The following is a 22,462-nucleotide window of genomic DNA, read 5'->3' as shown; positions in this document are numbered from 1 at the left end:
TACAGTGCGGAGTATATAATAAGGAGATAGAAGTGGTACAGTGCAGAGTATATAATAAGGAGGTATAGGAGGTACAGTGCAGAGTATATAATAAGGAGGTATTAGAGGTACAGTGCAGAGTATATAATAATGAGATATAAGAGGTACAGTGTGGAGTATATAATAAGGAGATATAAGAAGTATAGTGCAGAGTATATAATAAGGAGATAGAAGAGGTACAGTGCAGAGTATATAATAAGGAGATAGAAAAGGTACAGTGTGGTGTATATAATAAGGAGATAGAAAAGGTACAGTGCGGAGTATATAATAAGGAGATAGAAAAGGTACAGTGTGGAGTATATAATAAGGAGGTAGAAGAGGTACAGTGCGGAGTATATAATAAGGAGATAGAAGAGGTACAGTGAAGAGTATATAATAAGGAGATATAAGAAGTACAGTGTGGAGTATATAATAAGGAGATAGAAGAGGTACAGTGCAGAGTATATAATAAGGAGATAGAAGAGGTACAGTGTGGAGTATATAATAAGGAGGTATAAGAGGTACAGTGTGGAGTATATAATAAGGAGGTATAAGAAGTACAGTGCGGAGTATATAATAAGGAGGTATAAGAGGTACAGTGCAGAGTATATAATAAGGAGGTATAAGAGGTACAGTGCAGAGTATATAATAAGGAGGTATAAGAGGTACAGTGCAGAGTATATAATAAGGAGGTATAAGAGGTACAGTGCAGAGTATATTATAAGGAGGTATAAGAGGTACAGTGGAGAGTATATAATAATGAGATAGAAGAGGTACAGTGCAGAGTATATAATAATGAGATAGAAGAGGTACAGTGCAGAGTATATAATAAGGAGATAGAAGAGGTACAGTGCAGAGTATATAATAATGAGGTATAAGAGGTACAGTGCAGAGTATATAATAGGGAGATAGAAGAGGTACAGTGCAGAGTATATAATAGGGAGATAGAAGAGGTACAGTGCAGAGTATATAATAAGGAGATATAAGAGGTACAATGCGGAGTATATAATAAGGAGATAGAAGAGGTATAGTGCAGAGTATATAATAATGAAATAGAAGAGGTACAGTGTGGAGTATATAATAAGGAGATATTAGAGGTACAGTGTGGAGTATATAATAAGGAGATAGAAGAGGTACAGTGTGGAGTATATAATAATGAGATAGAAGAGGTACAGTGCAGAGTATATAATAAGGATATAGAAAAGGTACAGTGCAGAGTATATAATAAGGAGATAGAAGAGGTACAGTGCAGAGTATATAATAATGAGATAGAAGAGGTACAGTGCAGAGTATATAATAAGGAGGTATAAGAGGTACAGTGCAGAGTATATAATAAGGAGATATAAGAGGTACAGTGCAGAGTATATAATAAGGAGGTATAAGAGGTATAGTGCAGAGTATATAATAAGGTGATAGAAGAGGTACAGTGCAGAGTATATAATAAGGAGATAGAAGAGGTACAGTGCATAGTATATAATAAGGAGGTATAAGAGGTACAGTGCAGAGTATATAATAAGGAGGTATAAGAGGTACAGTGCAGAGTATATAATAAGGAGATATAAGAGGTACAGTGCAGAGTATATAATAAGGAGATAAGAGGTACAGTGCAGAGTATATAATAAGGAGATAGAAGAGGTACAGTGCAGAGTATATAATAAGGAGATAGAAGAGGTACAGTGCGGAGTATATAATAAGGAGGTATAAGAGGTACAGTGTGGAGTATATAATAATGAGATAGAAGAGGTGCAGTGGAGAGTATATAATAATGAGATAGAAGAGGTACAGTGCAGAGTATATAATAATGAGATAGAAGAGGTACAGTGCAGAGTATATAATAAGGAGATAGAAGAGGTACAGTGCAGAGTATATAATAATGAGGTATAAGAGGTACAGTGCAGAGTATATAATAGGGAGATAGAAGAGGTACAGTGCAGAGTATATAATAGGGAGATAGAAGAGGTACAGTGCAGAGTATATAATAAGGAGATATAAGAGGTACAATGCGGAGTATATAATAAGGAGATAGAAGAGGTATAGTGCAGAGTATATAATAATGAAATAGAAGAGGTACAGTGTGGAGTATATAATAAGGAGATATTAGAGGTACAGTGTGGAGTATATAATAAGGAGATAGAAGAGGTACAGTGTGGAGTATATAATAATGAGATAGAAGAGGTTCAGTGCAGAGTATATAATAATGAGATAGAAGAGGTACAGTGCGGAATATATAATAGGGAGATAGAAGAGGTACAGTGTGGAGTATATAATAAGGAGATAGAAGAGGTACAGTGTGGAGTATATAATTAGGAGATAGAAGAGGTACAGTGTGGAGTATATAATAAGGAGATAGAAGAGGTACAGTGCGGTGTATATAATAAGGAGATAGAAGAGGTACAGTGTGGAGTATATAATAAGGAGATAGAAGAGATACAGTGCGGTGTATATAATAAGGAGATAGAAGAGGTACAGTGTGGAGTATATAATAAGGAGATAGAAGAGATACAGTGTGGAGTATATAATAAGGAGATAGAAGAGGTACAGTGCGGAGTATGAAATAGGGAGACAGAAGAGGTACAGTTTGGAGTATATAATAAGGAGATAGAAGAGGTACAGTGTGGAGTATATAATAAGGATATATAAGAGGTACAGTGCGGAGTATATAATGAGATATTAGAGGTACAGTGCGGAGTATATAATGAGATAGAAGAGGTACAGTGCGGTGTATACAATAAGGTGATAGAAGATGTACAGTGCAGAGTATAAAATAAGGTGATAGAAGATGTACAGTGCAGAGTATATAATAAGGAGATATAAGAGGTATAGTGCAGAGTATATAATAATGAGATAGAAGAGGTACAGTGTGGAGTATATAATAAGGAGATAGAAGAGGTACAGTGCGGAGTCTATAATAAGGAGATAGAAGAGGTACAGTGCGGAGTCTATAATAATGAGGTATAAGAGGTACAGTGCAGAGTATATAATAATGAGGTATAAGAGGTACAGTGCAGAGTATATAATAGGGAGATAGAAGAGGTACAGTGCAGAGTATATAATAGGGAGATAGAAGAGGTACAGTGCAGAGTATATAATAAGGAGGTATAGGAGGTACAGTGCAGAGTATATAATAAGGAGATAGAAGAGGTACAGTGCAGAGTATATAATAAGGAGATATAAGAGGTACAGTGCAGAGTATATAATAATGAGATAGAAGAGGTACAGTGCAGAGTATATAATAAGGAGATATAAGAGGTACAGTGCAGAGTATATAATAATGAGATAGAAGAGGTACAGTGCAGAGTATATAATAAGGAGGTATATGAGGTACAGTGCAGAGTATATAATAAGGAGATAGAAGAGGTACAGTGCAGAGTATATAGTATATAGTGTTATGTGTAGGGAGAGCTGCTGCTGGGCTGTGTGAGAACAATAGACAGCCCCTCCCCCCGCACAGGCCCCGCCCTCCCCTGTGTGAGTGCTGCAGTCCCCGGCTCAGGCTGTCTCAGGATTACACCCAGCAGCAGCTTCCTGCCCGCACTGCACACAGGTAACATTGTATCATTCATCATAGGTGTGTGTCACTGTATATATGTATCATGTACATGTGTGTGTCTGTGTATCTCATGTACATGTGTGTGTGTAACTCTGTATGTGTCTGTGTATCATGTACATGTGTGTGTCACTGTGTCTCCCATTGTGTCTGTACATCACACCGTGTGCTGCTCTCTCTCTGTGCCCCGTTATATGTGTAGTCCATGTAGTACATACACTGCCTGCTGCCTGTAACATCTGCATTGTGTGTGTGTATATATCTGGTTATAGTACTGGGGGGGAGACATCCAGTATACCATGACATCACATGACAGGGACTGTGGGGGGCAGACATCCAGTATACCATGACATCACATGACAGGGGCTGGCCCCCTGTAATGACATCAGAGAGTGGAGTGTGACCCCTGTTACTGATGTCATCACCGTGATGTGGGGAAGGTCATTCACCCCTCAGCCTTACAGCACTGACCCCTCATACATGATGTGGACCACAGACCGGATTCAGGGATATTTGGGCTGCAGACACAGATCCACGAACCTGGAGCGAGATAGGGCGGCAAGAGTGGCGAGTTCAGTTACTGTGTTAACATGCCAGCGCAACGACAGCTCGCCCCCATATGTACTGTATCCACCCTGTATTATAGTGTCTGCTCTGAAGGCCACACAGCTCTCTATGCTGTATCTGTAGACGCCCTTCCCTCCATACACTATATCCTGCTGTCACTCTCTGTATATACTGTATCTGTATATTAGAGTGTCAGCTCTGCAGGTCACGCTCCTCTCTATGCTGTATCTGTAGACGCCCTTCCCTCCATACACTATATCCTGCTGTCACTCTCTGTATATACTGTATCTGTATATTAGAGTGTCTGCTTTGAAGGCCACACAGCTCTCTATGCTGTATCTGTAGACGCCCTCCCCTCCATACACTATATCCTGCTGTCACTCTCTGTATATACTGTATCTGTATATTAGAGTGTCAGCTCTGCAGGTCACGCTCCTCTCTATGCTGTATCTGTAGACGCCCTCCCCTCCATACACTATATCCTACTGTCACTCTCTGTATATACTGTATCTGTATATTAGAGTGTCAGCTCTGCAGGTCATACACCTCTCTGTCCTGTATCTGTAGACCCCCTCCCCTCCATACATTATATCATGCTGTCACTCTCTGTATATATTGTATCTGTATATTAGAGTGTCAGCTCTGCAGGTCACAAACCTGTATCTGTAGACGTTCTCCACTCCATACAATGTATCCTGCTGTCACTCCCTGTACATATCTCTATATATGTATCTTTATATTATAGTGTCAGCTCTGCAAGCTACACACCTCTCTATATACTGTATCTGTATATATATATGAGTGTCAGCTCTGCAGGCCACGCTCCTCTCTCTGCTGTATCTTAGACGTCCTCCCCTCCCTACACACTGATCCCACCATTGCTCCCTGTACGGATCTGCAGGCTGAGGTTGGGATAGTTTCCTGAACAATGTCAGGAGGAGGTGCAGCCTTTCCTGTCTCCGCTGCCGAGGGTCCATGGGGGTCATTCCCAGGGCAGCCTGTAAGTGCATATACGTGTTTCTGCTCACTGTAATGTAAGTGTACATACGTGGTTCTGCTCACTGTAATGTAAGTGTACATACGTGCTTCTGCTCACTGTAATGTAAGTGTACATACGTGCTTCTGCTCACTGTAATGTAAGTGTACATACTGCTCACTGTAATGTAAGTGTACATACGTGGTTCTGCTCACTGTAATATAAGTGTACATACGTGGTTCTGCTCACTGTAATGTAAGTGTACATACTGCTCACTGTAATGTAAGTGTACATACGTGGTTCTGCTCGCTGTAATGTAAGTGTACATACGTGGTTCTGCTCAGTGTAATGTAAGTGTACATACTGCTCACTGTAATGTAAGTGTACATACGTGGTTCTGCTCAGTGTAATGTAAGTGTACATACGTGTTTCTGCTCACTGTAATGTGTTCATGTAACATGTGAGGCCCCAGCTAATCTCTGCTCTGCCCCCCTCTCACTCATCCCAGGGGTTACTGAGCTGTCTCAGAGTGTATAATTGTAATTTGGGGTGTGTGGGGGAATTGGGGGGGGGACCTCTCCGTTAAACAAAGTTTTTATTGCACTAAGCCCCCTACCTCCACCTGTGCTGCCATCTCTTTTATAACGCGCTGCAATGTACCTCAAACGAATAAATGCCTGCAAACGTAGCACTGTACATGTACCTGATGGATATTTTATCGCCCTGAGATATTTTCCCATAAATAAAAGTTTTCGCTCCCAACACACTCCGACACTAGCGGCGCAGTGAGCCTATACTTCACAATGGGTCGCCATTTTGTATTACGTGAAAGATAAGTCTCGTTTCCTTTCTATCTTCTACCCCAGGGAAGTGGAGCGACAGTGTGAAATCGCCTCACCCCTGCGAATCGTATTAATCCAGATCCAACAGGGGTCGTGCCGGCCGCAAGGGCTGCAATCTGGTCTCTCGGCCCAAGTGCCGATCTGCATAACCAGAGAGAGGTTACATGGGTGACGATCTGGCAGTTTGGCGCTGAGGGCGAATTGCCCGTTCAGCATCACAGGGACCTGCCAGTGGGATTGGAAGAGGACCCTACGTACGGGTCGATTCTAAATTTGCAGACTTTTTGCATATTGATCCTGGTAGTAACTTTTGGAGCTTGTCTTCAGTGAAAATAGGCCAGTGTCCCTGCAGACCCTCTGCTCTGTGACACTGTGGGTTTCCGGGAAGCCACACACCCAGCTCCTAGCTGTGGGGGGGTTACACAACAATAGCAATTTACATATCAATAAGATGATGCCTCAGGGTGAGACTCACTGGCTCTGTCTGGCCAGGTTGTTACAGGAAGTGTCGGTGAGCTGACAGGTGACAAATCTTCCTTGCGCTCAGTAATTGACGGCTTTCCAGATTTCCCTGTGTGTTTCCATTTCCCCGTGTTATGTTCTTTTGGGTTAAGTAAGGATATCGGGGGATCTCAGCGCCACTCTGAGGGGAGGGGGGGGGGGGGGGGCAAAAAGGCATATACCCTTTACACCAGAGTTTGGCAACTAGTGTCTGCCCTGCTGGTGTGGAACTACAAGTTCCAGCATGCTCCACCAGACATACACCCTTTACAACAGAAGTTGTCAGCTAGTGGCTGCCCAGCTGCCGTAGAACTACAAGACCCAGCATGCTCCATTAGACATTTACTCTCACACAAGAGGTTGGCAACTAGCGGTTGCCCAGCTGGTTGAAACTACAGGTCCCAGCAACGGTGTTTGGCTGATAGGGCATGCTTGAACTTGTAGTTCCACACCAGCTGGAGAGTTACTGTTTGCATAAGCTGAGCATAGTACGCTAACTAAAACCATTTATCTCCACTGTAAAATAATGAGATCTGCTGTATAAATAATGATCCGTCCAGTAAGCGGCTGTCTGCAGGCTTCAGGCCGACGCTGGGGGTGCGGTGCTCTCTGCAGACCTCACTTTGGGGGCTCAGGGGCCGTGCTGTCCCCAGGCACTGTGTTTGCTGCTTCTTAGGAGTGAAGGACTTTATTTCTTACTGACTGACTGCTCCCATAATTATACCTAATTTATTATATTACTATAGCACTCAAACATCAAAAGAAAGCATCTTTCTCATAGCAAAGTCCGCTACAGAGGGGACCCTGGACATAAGCAGGTACTATCTATATTTGGGGCGAGCTGGTGAGGCTGTGTGTAGGGGAAACTGGACTGGTTTCACGGGTCATAATGTGCAGCGTCTGGAAGGGAAAAACTGGTTATTTGTGTAATAACCAAAATATTATCTGAGAGAGCCCAGGACAGATAAATATTACATCTGTTATTATCAGGAGGAAACTCACTTCCTGACACTGTAGGAAAGTAAATATTTGGTACATGGAGTAACAGGAACATCCTGAGAGTATTCCACAGCATCCTCCCTGCAGGTCTGTATCAGAGAAGGCAAGTGTCCTGCTACTTCATTCTGTGCCACCCTGCAGAGGGAGGGACAAGCTCATAGCACCCATCTGTCTGTGTCACCCTGCAGGGGGAGGGACAAGCTCATAGCTACTTTCATTCTGTGCCACCATGCAGAGGGAGGGACAAGCTCATAGCACCCATCTGTCTGTGTCACCCTGCAGGGGGAGGGACAAGCTCATAGCACCTGTCTGTGTCACCCTGCAGAGGGAGGGACAAGCTCATAGCACCCATCTGTCTGTGTCACCCTGCAGGGCGAGGGACAAGCTCATAGCACCCATCTGTCTGTGTCACCCTGCAGGGGGAGGGACAGACTCATAGCTCCCTTCTGTCTGTGTCACCCTGCAGGGGGAGGGACAGGCTCATAGCACCCATCTGTCTGTGTCACCCTGCAGGGGGAGGGACAGGCTCATAGCTCCCTTCTGTCTGTGTCACCCTGCAGGGGGAGGGACAGGCTCATAGCACCCATCTGTCTGTGTCACCCTGCAGGGGGAGGGACAGGCTCATAGCTCCCTTCTGTCTGTGTCACCCTGCAGGGGGAGGTACAGGCTCATAGCTCCCTTCTGTCTGTGTCACCCTGCAGGGGGAGGGACAGGCTCATAGCTCCCTTCTGTCTGTGTCACCCTGCAGGGGGAGGGACATGCTCATAGCTCCCTTCTGTCTGTGTCACCCTGCAGGGGGAGGGACTGACTCATAGCTCCCTTCTGTCTGTCTCACTGTGTCACCCTGCAGGGGGAGGGACAGACACACAGCTCCCTTCTGTCTGTGTCACAATGTGGAAGGATAGGCTCATCCCTTTCTATACATTGGTATTATCTGTATTGCAGTGTGTATGTTATTATTGTCCTGTGTGTGTAAGGGTCACAGTACATATTGGTAAACTGCTTGCCTTTAATTGTTTTAATGCTTCCTTTTTCAGCTTTCTCCGTGATGCCTTAATCTGTGTGACAACACCGGAGCCATGTCAGCCACTGATACACTGCCCCCTCCCATTCCCCTATCCCAGAAGCCTGTCCGTATTATTAAAGCTAAGCCGCCAAATCGCCCCCCACCTCACCTGCCTCCGAAGCCGCCGCAGAAGCCTCCTCCGTGTCTGCCGAGTATTTCTCTGACCCCCGTTGTCCACTCTGAGCACCAGGAGTCCGTCGCTGAGCAAACTACGTCTGGGGTGTCCGTGAAGAAGATAGCTGGCCTGTTTCAGAAGGATCCCGAAGGAGGAACTGGCGATGAAACTCAGCCCCGACTACCCCCAAAGCCGTCAGCTCTCCAGGCAAGGGAGGAAAAGGTACCATCAGGGAAAAAGGAAGAGCCACCAAGTGTGAAAGGGAAGTCAGAAGAGGAGAGGGAACATGGCAGGTCTTGTCCACCTCGTAAGTATCTCTTCTATGCTCTCTTCCAAGCTATAAAATGACATTTAATGTGTGTCTGACTACAATGTCCCAGTGTCCTCGATCACTTTTATGCTGTGACATCTGAACTCAGAAATGGATGTATTATACTGAGCGTGCCCTATGGAATTGTATCTTGTTCTCCTCCCTGGAGATTTGATCATTAGTGAACACATGGCTGTAGGTGAGATATCTGTGGTGGTACCAGAACCCATCCTTTCTTCTCTGGTGATTTGGTCTCATCATTATCAGACAGATATCTAGTTTTGGCGTTGGTGCCCCGCGATCTATTGCTGGAAGTGGAATTTTTTGCCTGTTATCTGTGTCAGTTCCCTGGTGTCACATTATGGCCAGATTCTGGCCTGTAGAGTTTTTTGTTCCATACTTGAGTATGAATGAAAAAAGGTATTTATAGCAGGTCTGACAGTGGTACTCCAGTAGGTTATTGGGACTCCAGTAAGTTATTGGGACAGTTCTGACATTGGGACTCCAGTAGGTTACTGGGACAGGTCTGACATTGGGACTCCAGTAGGTTACTGGGACAGGTCTGACATTGGGACTCCAGTAGGTTATGGGGACAGGTTTGACATTGGGACTCCAGTAGGTTACTGGGACAGGTCTGACATTGGGACTCCAGTAGGTTACTGGGACAGGTCTGACATTGGGACTCCAGTAGGTTACTGGGACAGGTCTGACATTGGGACTCCAGTAGGTTATTGGGACAGGTCTGACATTGGGACTCCAGTATGTTACTGGGACAGGTCTGACATTGGGACTCCAGTAGGTTACTGGGACAGGTCTGACATTGGGACTCCAGTAGGTTACTGGGATAGGTCTGACATTGGAACTCCAGTAGGTTATTGGGGCAGGTCTGACATTGGGATTCCAGTAGGTTATTGGGGCAGGTCTGACATTGGGACTCCAGTAGGTTACTGGGACAGGTCTGACATTGGGACTCCAGTATGTTACTGGGACAGGTCTGATTAAGACTCTTAAATATGTATTCTGTTCATGTCTCATGTATTGGGTGTAAATGGATGCGCCCATCCTCCGTGTCTTGCTCGCGGTGTACCACGTTTTATGCTGGCACCAGCCGCTGTTGTCTATTCTCTCTTCCATAAATGATTGGCTGCTGGAATGTAAATAATCGTCTTGTTCCCTATTATGACCCGTGGTATGTCACCAATACCGATGGCAAAGGTACAGCTCTCTTATATGCAGTTTGTTTTCACCCACTCCCTGAGGCTTAGATAATTAGTCCTTTCTTTCCTCCATTGTCCTTGTTACTTTGTAGCACTTTCCACTTATGTTAAATGCATGTAACAATTTCAGCTCATTGCTGGATGTGCCTGTAATGGGACGACTATTACTACACACATTGTGGGCAGAATTTCCGAAGCCGCTGCTTCCCGGCGAGTTGCAGGTACATATTTAAAACGGCGCCTGACGAGCTTTACACTGACTCCGAGTTCCCTTTAAAATATTCATCTGCAACCCACCCGGGAAGCAGCCGCTTACAGAGGCCGCTGCTACCTACATGCTGCCCTGAGCCTGTTTCCCTGTTTTTATGGTCATTATACTCCCGGTCAGGCACCACTGACACGTTACCTGCGGCCAGCGCTCTGTGAGAGATGGTTATAGACCCTTATTATGCACATCTGTTGTTATAATGTCCTGTGTCTTGTACTGAAATGTCAGTTCAGCATGGCGGACACTGCTCGCCTGTCACATGACCACATTACGTATAGTACACAAACATTACTGTGCATTCTTCTTACACGTTTCATCAGTGCCATGTGATGCTGTCATGTTACCTGTATACATGCTGAGTCATCGGTATACATAACTGCGCTGGAATGGAGTTCCTTGGCATGCTATGTGTTTATGGAAACAGGTCTGTGTATTAGATTAGATGTTTGGAAGCTCAATCTGACATTTATTGTTGTGTATATAATTTTGTAATCTTTCTTTACATTGTTCTTACCGGTGGTTGGTGACTGGCAGTGTATTAGGGACCCCAGTGTGGTCTGGCCTCCTGAAGCTTGAGCAAATGTAACGGGGGTCTGCTTTAAGTGTGCTTACCTCGTGGGATCACTACTGTTCGAGCATTGGTCCTCCTGGGGGTCTGCCCTGTGCAGGCCTGCCTGGTGGTGGGGGTGGTGGAAAATCTGCCCTGCATTGTGGTGGAGTGTCTTCCCTGTTCGGGCCTGTCTGAGGGGGGATACATAGGGGGAAGGGCCCTAGATTGCACACCCTAAGCACAATGTGAGGTGCTACTTGCTGAGACTTGTAGTGCTTTAGTATTATAAGTTGATCATGTAGATAGAGAGCCCATGTGAGATCTCTGACAGACAGGGGTCTATTTACGAAGCCTCGGATGGAGATAAAGTACCAACCAATCAGCTCCTAACTGTCTTTTTTTTTTTAATTTATTTTTTAAACCCAGCCTGTGACATGGCACTTAGGAGCTGATTTGTTGGTAAATGGATCCCAGAGCCGCTGTCAGTCTATAGCTGGGCCGAGGGCATTGGAGGGGAAGAATCTGTGAGAGAATGCTAATTCCTGTCCTGTATATACTGTATGAGTCAGGACGTACAGTCCTCCTCCCCGGGCTGCTCGATAATATTACACACTGCTAGGTGTGGTCTCTCCTCTCCCATGGATTGTAAACAGAGGCTTCACACTGGAGAATCACTGTATATAATACTGATTTTGTGGATTTGGAAGCTCATTCAGACCCGCTCGCAAGTTGCGGCAACTCGTTGGCAAAAATGGTCCGGATATCTAAATGAAGTGCTCGCACTGCTTCGCCCACTATGTTTTAGCGAGCTACGGCAAAGTGTTTATAGATGCCCCCTTGCCACTCGCAACACAAGTCATCTCCGGGAACTGTAGGATTAATTGGGACCATCGAGAGCCATCGGAGCTGCTCGAAGCCCTTGAGGTTGCCTTAACCCGCCGAAAGCACAGCGTTCAGTGCGGCCTGAACTACATGCAGGTGACGTGACCAATGACGCTACTTTGCTAATTATGCACGCCCTTTAAACTGCGTTTTGGCGGCCTGACACGCCTGCGTCCACAACAACACTCCCCCGTTTACAAGCACCTACCCCTGTTACCACCCACAAACGGCGCTATCTGTCACTCAAAGCAGCGACCTGATAGTGGCTTACGAGCAACCAAAATCAGATCGCAAAGACTGCCTTGCGCACGGGCACTGCGAATTATATGCTTGCACAGACGGGCGAAAATCGCTCAGAGCGAGCGAGCGAAACTTAGCGACCGGGTCTGAATCAGGTCCTTGGTCCATTACTGAAAATAAGAGCGTAAAATAAATAAACCATAGTGGCGTTCTTGGTAGGAACATTCATCTATTACTCTAGGTTCTGGATTTCTTCTGTATAAAAATTTCGGGAGTTGCCTTCTCTTTTGTGTGTCCTCACTTCCTGCGCAGTTCCAGGAACAGCTTATGGCTCAGGAAGTGGCGAGTGCAAGGTACATGGACATTCTCCCAAAGAGACTGGAAACACATTATACACGCTCCTATATATTAAAATAACAAGTCTGTGTAAGAGACGTTATGAGATGTCTGGCGGTGCAGTAACTTGTATACAGGTTTAATAGCAGAATTAGCGGCGTTTTATTGCGCTTCCCTTTGCGTCGCATCCACTCCCGGCGCACCATTGAGCTGTAATGGAAGCAGGGATTGAATCTCAGCAGAAATGTATAGAAACTCACATTAGGGACTGGAATAAAATCTCGATTTGACTGTCGGGCGGTACCTTTATATAGTGTGCAGCTGCCGGGGTGTGCCGGTCGTGCGTCCTGAGGGTTGGCGTGCCTAAATGAATGTGCACAGGCTGGCATTGGTACCGTGTGGCTACATGCCAATAAGGAAATGTTGGTTTAACTATTTACGGGTAAGTAAAATGAGACTGACTTCCCTGTCTGTGGTAGGTTTATACACGGCCAGTCTGACACACCTAGTAAGAAAGAAAAATCCCCCAAGGCCACAAGTACATATGTTATGTTCTAAATTTCTGGCATTTTTTTTATATATTCTTGTGAATGTGCTTAGCAGCTCTTTTCTAGCTCGTATTTCAGGTTTAGCAAATAATTTCAGCTCCTGGAACGGCTGTATCGCAGAGCTCCAGGTCTCTGTGTGTATTGCAGAGCTTTCAGGTTTGTCTGTGTATTGCAGAGATCCAGGAACGGCTGTATTGCAGAGCTCCTGGTCTCTGTGTGTATTGCAGAGCTCCTGGAACGGCTATATTGCAGAGCTCCAGGTCTCTGTGTGTATTGCAGAGCTCCTGGAACGGCTATATTGCAGAGCTCCTGCTCTCTCCCTGTATTGCAGAGCTCCAGGAACGGCTGTATTGCAGAGCTCCAGGAACGGCTATATTGCAGAGCTCCAGGAACGGCTGTATTGCAGAGCTCCTGCTCTCTCCCTGTATTGCAGAGCTCCAGGAACGGCTGTATTGCAGAGCTCCAGGAACGGCTGTATTGCAGAGCTCCAGGAACGGCTGTATTGCAGAGCTCCAGGAACGGCTGTATTGCAGTCGGCGCATAGCTTGGAATGATACTTACAACCCCCAGGGGGGGGGGGGGAAGATGTCTTGGTTATGACGTCGGATACAGTATGGAGGTTTTCGGGCTCTCTGTATACTGGTAAAGTACGGGGAGATGCACTGGGATCCAGCGTATGTCTGAGGACCCTACAGTACTGATTGGAGCACATCATCAGGGAGCCATGACCCTACTGTCTGCTCAGCACTGTACCTGGGCAGGTAACGCTGCTGGCATGAGGAAGTGATCTGACGGTGAATAGTTTGGAAGAGACGGAATCCTTGGAGGTGAATTTCTGCAGAAATAAGGGCCGGTTACAGGGTATTAAGGACATGACCGAGGATTTGGGTAAGTAAAGTTAATTGCTCATTGCATTCCCATTGTGTGCATGGAACTAAATATGGATATTCGCCAGTAATCATCCGTAGTCCCTGGATTAGTTTGTCGCCGCTATAAGCGTGCAAGAGATCCGCATGAAAACAGATGCGTCCACGTGTACTGTAAGCTAAAGATGGCTCTGTGATCCCTGCCCATCACACATGGCGATTCCAATTCGCCTACACATACCGACCAATGTCGCCTGTCCTTTCACTCCTTTCCAAGCCGCGTTCCCCACATAAATGACATAGCTCCCAGCACAGGATACATTTGCAGGGAAGGGACAAAATCACATGGCCTTTATTGCTGCAGTCACACCAAACATCCCTCCTGTGTGTGCCAGGTCCTGTACCATTCGGCCTGCGCCGAGCGTCTTTTTCTGAAAAAAAAAATGCGTTTTTGCAGTCGGATGTGAGAAATCGCTTCATGAGACTGCGCTGATTCATTTGATATGCGACACTTGTATATCTGAGTGCCACTGAGTCTGAGTGGTCTATTTACCAAGCCTTGGGTGGAGACAAAGTGTACGGAGGTAAGGTACCGGGCAACCAGCTCCTAACTGTCATTTTTCAAACACAGCCTGTGACATGGCAGTTAGGAGCTGATTGGCTGGTACTTTATCTCCGTCCACTTTATCTCCATCCAAGGTTTAGTAAATAGACCCCCGAATCTGTATACAAAGTGCTACGATGTGGTGGCTTCGGAATATTTCCACTCTCAAGTTCCGTTGCGCACACACACACACACACACACACACACACACACACACACACACACACACACACACACACACACACACACACACACACACTCAGAGGGGGCCATGTGGGGGTCACAGCTATATCTTAGATGATGTGGGGGATGTTTGAGGGAAGGGGCTGACTCTGGGATGAGGGCAGATAAGTTCTGTTGAGCTCTAGGTGGCTTTGGAACATCCATGAGGGGAGAGCAGGGAGATTACTGGTTACATGATAGGAGGAGAGGAGAGGTCAGGGGAGATTTCAGCGTCTCGGGCAATAGATGTGTTACCAGAGGTGGATCTAATAAGACGAATGAAGCTGAAGCTTCAGGGCCCCTGAAGCAGTTTTTTTTTTTTTTTTTTTTTGTAATGAGTGAATTTTTCAGCGAAATCAATGGATGTGTATGATATTAAAATAAGGTTATTTTAGTGATAGAATCATAAGCCAATGGGTTGAAGTAATTAATATTGACCTTAGAATACTCTACAGTAGTGCTTAAGGGGGGGGGGGGGTTCTGAGTACACAGACACGCCCCATCCTAATCAGTACTGGCCGGCAGACACTGTATCAATAGCTCTGACCAGAGGATGGCTCTCATGAGCCGGCCGGACGCAGAATAGAGAGCTGCTGTCAGTGTCACTGCTGAGTGCAGTACTGCCAGCTGCCACTAGATGCTCCCATCTCCATTTGTGCTGTCCCATCTGCCAGAAGTCGGCCCTGCAGTGCTGACCACAAACTGAAAGCTGAGCTGACTGAGGCATGGCATGCTGCTCAGAGGCGGGAGCTAGCAGCTTGGGGGAGGGACCTGACTCAGGGGATTCCAGAGATCCCACTCAGGAGGATCAATAGCTGGGGTCCTACAGAGGAAGTAAGTTTTGGTTTGGTATGTGATCTATTTACAGTCTCAGTCTCTCTCTCATAGAAACATAGAAATTGACGGCAGATAAGAACCACTTGGCCCATCTAGTCTGCCCCTTTTCATGTACCCTCTCGTCTCTGTCTTGTCTCTCTCGTCTCTCACTCTCTGGGGGTGTTTCCACATCTCTACCATTTGGGCCTCAATGTCCTTGCATGGCCAGCAGGGCCCTTTTGGACCTTGTTTGATGTTGCCTTATTGATGCTGGTTGCAAAGGGGCCCCCATATCCGTTAAAGCTTCAGGACCCCAAAAATGTAGATCCGCCACTGCGTGGTATTAGAGGCCACATGAGTGTGTTAGTTCGCCATAGTAAAAAAGTGTATAGTGGGCCCAGAACAGAGCCTTAGGGAAACCCAATGGAGAGTGAGAATGGAGACACAGAAGGAGAGGTAGGAGGTACAGGAGAGGTCAAAGGTCGATAGACTGAAGGGTGTGCAGGAGGACCGTTAACAGCTGTGTCGCAAGGCAGGGGGAAAGGCATCGAGACGTGAATCTTAAGCTGCATACACACACAAAGATTTTCTGTCCAACCATCCAACTAGCTGATTGGTTGGAATGAGAATCTGGTAACGTATGGGAGTAACTGATGATCAGCAATTTGCTCCTAAATGCCAGAAAACAGATGAAAATCGTCGGTCAGACAAGTTTGTTAAATGTTTGATCTAAACAATTTGTTCAAATAACAGTTTTTGTCCGTTTTCCTGCGTTTGGGAGCAAATTGCTGATTGTCATTTGCTTTCATCCCTTACCAGATTTTCATTCCAACCAATCAACTAGTTGGATGGTTGGACAGAAAATCTTTACGTGTGTGTGCACCTATAGACTTTGCTGTGATTACATCGCTGGTCACTTTCATGAGCGCAGTCTCTGTAGAACGTTCCCGTAAGATGTCGGATGATCATGTTAAGAGTAGAGTTGTGCAGGCTCCGATCGGTTTGCGGCTATACACAAGCCGGCCGTGGTATCCGGATGGTACATCTACAATATAAAACGTCGACGCCAGAAGATTGACAGGGATGTTAGGTAGCCGGTGACTTAAGTTGACAGTGTTGAAAGGTTGACATTCAAAAAAAAATAATGTCGACCTAATGTCCCTGTCGACATATTGACTGTCAACCCTTTTATTGTAGACCTAAAACAGACCTATCAATCCACCGCCGCTGGCCATGTACTTGTGGAGGCAAAGGGAGGAGAGCGAGCGCTCTCTAAAACGGGGTGGGAATGTGAAAGTGGAGAGAGCCGGGGTAATAAAGGAAAGGCAGAGTTGGGTATACAGTGTAGGAGAGAGAATAGGGTTCAGGGGACAAGTTGTGGGGTGAAAGGATAAAGAGGTGCAGAGACAGGAGCTGTACTAAGTCGTATTTTTCAAACACAGCCTGTAACATGACAGTTGGGAGCTGGTTGGTTGGTACTTTATTTCTCTCTACTTTTAACTATTTCCAAAGCTTGAGTACATCTCCCCCAATATCATCCTATTGTGGGCAAAGATGACCTGAGGGTGGCTGGGTCACCGCAGAGAAATTAGAAGTGGAGTGGGCTGGGTCCAGCATGGTGAGATCGGGGGATGGGGAGGAAGTCGGCGGCAATTGCGCTCGCATTATGTGCATTGAAATAATTGTGTATATGTGCCCGTGCGCTGAGGTGCCCTCATCTGCGTGACTGCGCCGTCCCTATCCGCACGCTGGGTTTCATAGCGTCATGTTTTTCTCGTTGCGCACTCGCGCCAACCCTTTCTTTGCTGCAAGCGGAAGTGTCTGAAAACAGGCGCAGTTACGTGTATGCGCAACTCTGCTAAGCCCACAGTTCCAGCAGCGTGGCCTCACTAAACACGGCCTACGTGCAAATACTCCCGCTGCTGCCCAGTTATGCTCCGGTGGGTATGATTCAGCATCGCCCGTAGACGCATACACTTGGCTAATGGAGGATGCGCAGTGCGAAGAGACGCAAGATCCCTCCGCAAACTGACTTGCGTCCAGTCCTGCGGTGGCAAAAGCTTCGATGTAGCAGGTTAGGCGACCTGAAGGCGGCAAAGCGAGATTGCCTCCGGCTACGCTGGGCAGAGCATTAGGGTTGAGGTTTGAGTCACCGGAGACTGCGTTTGGCGAACGGGACAGGACAGGACAGGGTGTAGGAGAAGGGAGCAGTTCTGGTGAAATGCATTGAGGGAATTTAGGTGTACCAACGTGTCTGTGTGTGCATTTGGAGGCGGGGGATGGTGCGGGACATTAGGCGAGGCTGAAGGAATGGAGGCTGTGGTTAGAGGATGGGACGGGAAGGCTGAGTTGGTGTAAATAGATAAGGGGCAGATGTGAGAGAAGATGAGGTCAAGGGAGTGTCCATCACACTGGGTGGGAAATGAGGCCCGCTGGCAGAGACCGCACGGGGAAGAAACCGAGCGTTGCGTCGGCGAATGTTGGCAGGAGAGCAGGCGGATGAAAGGGCAGGAGATGGGTCATCCAGGAAGAGAAGTCTTCAAGCAATTAATAACATGAGTGTTCCACATCTGTGGCACGTGCCTCACCCTACTACTGTTATGTCTAGGTCCGCGGTCCCAGGCTCGGCAGACGCTACTACACCTGCATGCCAGGCAGACCGTGCCACGAGCTGGTCTGACCAGATATGCAAAGCAGAGAACGTGTCGGCTATGAGGAAGGTATTATGTGTGAGCACAGCTGTGAGTAATAACCCGGCACAACTGTCCTCTCCTCGCCCCTGGCTATATATAGCCTTGTGTGCCGCAGCTGTTCCGGAGGACCCGGGTGTTGATATCAGCTGTGCGAAGAAGTAATCTATAGAAGCGTATATCTATACGTTTTATACATCATGCACATACTGTGTGTTCCACCAGGGCTGCAAGTGGTTAAGCCCCCGGCAGTATTTGGGAGTTGAAACCTTATCCCCGCCACCCCACCCTGGGTCCATCTGCGTCACTCAGCCCCCTCTCCTCCCTGCTCTCTGACCAGTACGCCCAATGTGACCGGGAGCCTCCGAGCAGGCCCCAGGCCAGGAAGAGGTACATGGGAGGGGGGGCTTATAAATGTTAGAGGTGGGGGGCTCTGTATTATTCTGCATTGCATGATTGTCCCTCATTGTGTGTTTCTGGCTTGTGTATAAGCAGGTACTTCTCACATCTTATTTTATATATATATATATATATATATATATATATATATATATAATATATTCCAGATACAGCGAATCGCTGTTTCACCGTGCTGCACTGATAGGTGCTAATCAGATCAGGCCAAACTGCTTCCTTCCTACACACACAGACTGTGCTGCCGATATCCCTAAATGACTCCCAGATGTTGCTGAGACGTACGAATTACTGGAACTGAGGGGAACTGAGGGCCTGATTCAGAGCCGCTCGTAAGCGGCCGCTCGTTCGCTCCGAGCGATGTTCGCACATATGCGTATGGGTCGTAATGCACATGCGCGAACCAGTCATTGCGGTCAGAAATCGTGTGCTCGCAAAATAGCGAATGTCTGCTAATTTGAGTGACAGAATGAGGCGTTTGTGGGTGGTAACAAGGGAAGGTGCTTGAAAACGGGGAGTGGAGATCCGAACGCAGGCGTGCCAAACGGTCAAAACGGGCGTTTTAAGGGTGTGCATAATTAACAAAGCAGCGCCATCGATCCACGTCACTTGGTTGTCTTTTAGCCTGAACTGCTCGCAGTGATAGCGGGAAGTAAATCCTACCACAAGCACTGCGAGCAATTCATATGCCTTTCGAGGTACTCGATTAATCTAATAAATAGCGGAGATGACGTATGATGCGAGCGGCCAGGGGGCGTCTTTACAAAATAGCGAGCGCATGTTTCGGACGCTCGCTCAGACATAGAGGCGTCAACAGATCGCAAAGAGCGAGCGCTCAATTTAAATATCCGGCCCCTTTTTCTGAACGAGCGTACGCAAATAGCGTCCGGCTCTGAATGAGGTCCTGAGTCATGCAGGACAGGGGACAGCGATTTCCCTGTTTGGTGAATAGCAGGTGGGGCTGCGTTTCAACGTGAACCATAACCTGCACTTTGACGTGAACCCTATAGAATAGGAACCTATGGTCCTAGTGCAGTGTTGATGGCAGATTCCCGATGGTTGGGAATCTGCCATCAACATGAACTTATTGCCGTCGTATAGGACGCCGTGATACTCTGTGGGGGCAGTAACCGCGTTCTGGTTTGCTTTGCGTTTTTTCAGTAGCGGCTTTGCTGTATTTTTCTTTTGTTTTTAGCTGCACCTGTTCTGAGGACGGCGACTTAGGATATAGGCAAGATGTGTAACAACAAGGGAAATGACTGGGTACAACCCCTGACACTGTATCCTGACCCGTCGATGACGAGACTATTCGCCATCCACTACTACAGGAGGCCATTGAGAGAGAAAAAAAAAACATTAGCCTGTTCCCCAATACCTGAATAGTACATACGAATACTTATGTAGTAGGGGTGAGGGAATACCTCCACCAGCCTGGCTTCCAATAATTAAGGGACACTCACACGTGAAAGGGGGGGCATACTCTCCCGCAATAGTTGGGAGGCTTCCGGACTGGCCGACGCCCCCCGCACCCTCTTCCGCACTTACCTGTTGAAAGTGGGAGGTCCGGAGGGGTAAATCTCTGCATTGAATAGCGGGAGGCGGGACCGCGGTAATGCAATTGCGCTGCCACGCCCCTGCACCGGCCACCATTGCCATCGCCACACTCCCTGCAGTGCCCGACCGAAAGTCGGCAAGCCTGAGGGGGGATCCCTATCTTCCTCATTCTATCCCGAGCACACGTGGGGACCCTTGTTTAAAAGGGGCGAGCCCCCACTTTCCAACGCTGTGCCTCTTTAGTCATTATTGTCTGGTGATCAGACGGTGCCTAAGGCCGGGATGGACTAAAGGAAAAATGTGGTAAAAACCCCGTTTTTGGAGTTTGTACCGCATCTCAATATGTACTAAGCCCCGGCCGCCCTTTTATTGGTGCAGAGGCGTTACCCTATAGAAGCTTATGGGCTTCTTACCGCATCCCGCACCCGACAATTCGCCGCCACCCCGCAGTCGCCCAGCACTGGCCTTCCCTCACCTGAGTGCCCTGGTCGCCGGCCCGTGCTGCTCCTGGTTCCTCCACCAGGAGGAGGAACCCGGGGATTCCTGCACAAGTCACCAGCAGGAAGTTCCGGGTGGGGTACCACGGAGACCCCTTCACCCGGCGTCGGCTGCTTCGCAAAGGGCAGCTCTTATCGTACATATGCGATTAGTAAGCTTGCGGTAAGTACACCGCAACCTTAGTACATCCCGCCCTCTAACATTATACACAGAAATAAAATTTTCAACAGATGAGGGGAACCTAAAGCCCAGATCTCGCCCATTTTGTACAAATTTTAAAAAAAAAGGGGGTCCCCTCATTTAACGCGATTGGTTTCCTACCTTAAAAATTTGTAAGCCGTGTCGGGCTGCACTAATATATCTACACACTCTGGGCCTGAGTCAGAGCCGCTCGTTCGCTCTGAGCGATGTTCACACAACTGCGCATGCGCAAACCAGTCATTGCAGTCGGAAATTGAGCGCTCGCAAAACAGCGAGGGGCTGCTAATTTGATTGACAGAATGAGGCGTATGTGGGTGGTAACGGGAAGGTGCTTGAAAACGGGGGAGTGGAGATCCGAACGCAGGCGTGCCCAACGGTCAAAAGGGCGTTTAATGGGTGTGCATAATTAGTAAAGGAGCGTCATCGACGACGTCACTTGGTTGTCTTTTAGCCTGAACTGCTCGCAGTGATAGCGGTAAGAAAATCCTACCACAAGCACTGCGAGCAGTTCAGATGCCTTTCGATGTACCCGATTAATCTAATAAATACCGGAGATGACGTATGATGCGAACGGCAAAGGGGGCGTCTTTACAAAACAGCGAGCGCATTTTTCGTTCGCTCGCTCGCTCGCTCAGACATAGAGGCATCAACAAACCGCAATGAGCGAGCGCTCAATTTAAATAGCCGGCCCCTTTTTTTGGAACGACCGTCCGCAAATAGCGTCCGGGTCTGAATCAGGCCCTCTAAGCATTGAAATCTAAGACTGCAAAAATCTGCAAAAACAAAAACAATTGACAGTCTGGTCATGAAAGCCTAGGGAGAGACAATCCTGTTTGGTTACTATTTTGAAAAGGTGGGTTTATGTCGAAGCAAGAACCAGAAGATATTTCCTTGTGTTATTTGTAAACAACAGAAAAACATTTGCTTTTAGTTTACTTTTCTTTTTTTTGCTCCTTTTTTTTTTTACAAAACATTTTGACCTGTTAGATTGAGTTTGATGGTATATTCTGAAAATACAACATCTAAAAAACAAAACAAAAAACACGGAGTGATTAGTACGAGTACGGCATAAAAGAAAAAGGTTTGAGGTATTGATGTTTGAATGTGACCAGCGCAAACCTCAAAAATAGGCTCAGAGCAGGAGTTTGCAAACCCCCAGCTGCGAACGGGTTAAAAGATGCAGCGAACTGTTTTTTTATTTTATTTTTGTTTTTGGATTGCCGAGGCTTTCAGGAGCGCAGATAACCATCTAGCCTTCATTTTCCGGACCGAAAGCGTAAAGCGTTTCGTTGTTTCCTTTAGAACCCCAATCGCTTAGCCGGAGACGCGGTTTAAGTTCGTACTGGGAGTGAGGGCCGAATGGCTTAGAATGCTTTTGAAAGAGACTGTCCGGATAGGTGCAGCCTGGGAATGTCAGGTTCATGTCGAGCGTCTTGTTTAGCTATTACCAAATAACCCAGCATATTGCTAACACCAGGGCATAATTATCATGTTATCCGTGTATATAAATCGTACCCTGACGCTCCCTGGGCTTACTGATTATATAATTAATGAATAATGAATTCCCTAAAGCTCCTTATTGGAAAAATTGGCCGGGTGACGGAGTATATTTAAG

The 22,462-nt window shown here is 46.9% G+C and overlaps 1 protein-coding gene across 3 annotated transcripts in view; it reads left to right on the top strand.

Moving 5' to 3' along the window:
* The first annotated feature begins 3,456 nt into the window (after positions 1–3,456).
* The window catches only part of LOC148473243 (rho guanine nucleotide exchange factor 15-like), a 77,604-nt gene continuing 58,598 nt past the window's right edge, over positions 3,457–22,462 (top strand). The window contains exons 1-2 of one of the 3 annotated variants that reach the window (XM_088459915.1): positions 3,457–3,562; positions 8,488–8,938. In XM_088459915.1, the coding sequence (XP_088316041.1) occupies positions 8,530–8,938 (409 nt within the window). In that variant the 5' untranslated portion in view covers positions 3,457–3,562; positions 8,488–8,529. Of the gene's footprint in view, positions 3,587–8,487; positions 8,939–13,412; positions 13,871–22,462 lie in introns of those variants that run through there. The other 2 variants (XM_088459916.1, XM_088459917.1) reach the window with 2 other exon arrangements.

Source organism: Taudactylus pleione, unplaced genomic scaffold (assembly GCF_031769625.1).
Source record: "Taudactylus pleione unplaced genomic scaffold, aTauple2 ptg000949l, whole genome shotgun sequence".
NCBI lineage: Eukaryota > Metazoa > Chordata > Amphibia > Anura > Myobatrachidae > Taudactylus > Taudactylus pleione.
The sequence above is the reverse complement of the archived record's forward strand: the minus strand, read 5'-3'. Positions and strand labels throughout refer to the sequence as shown.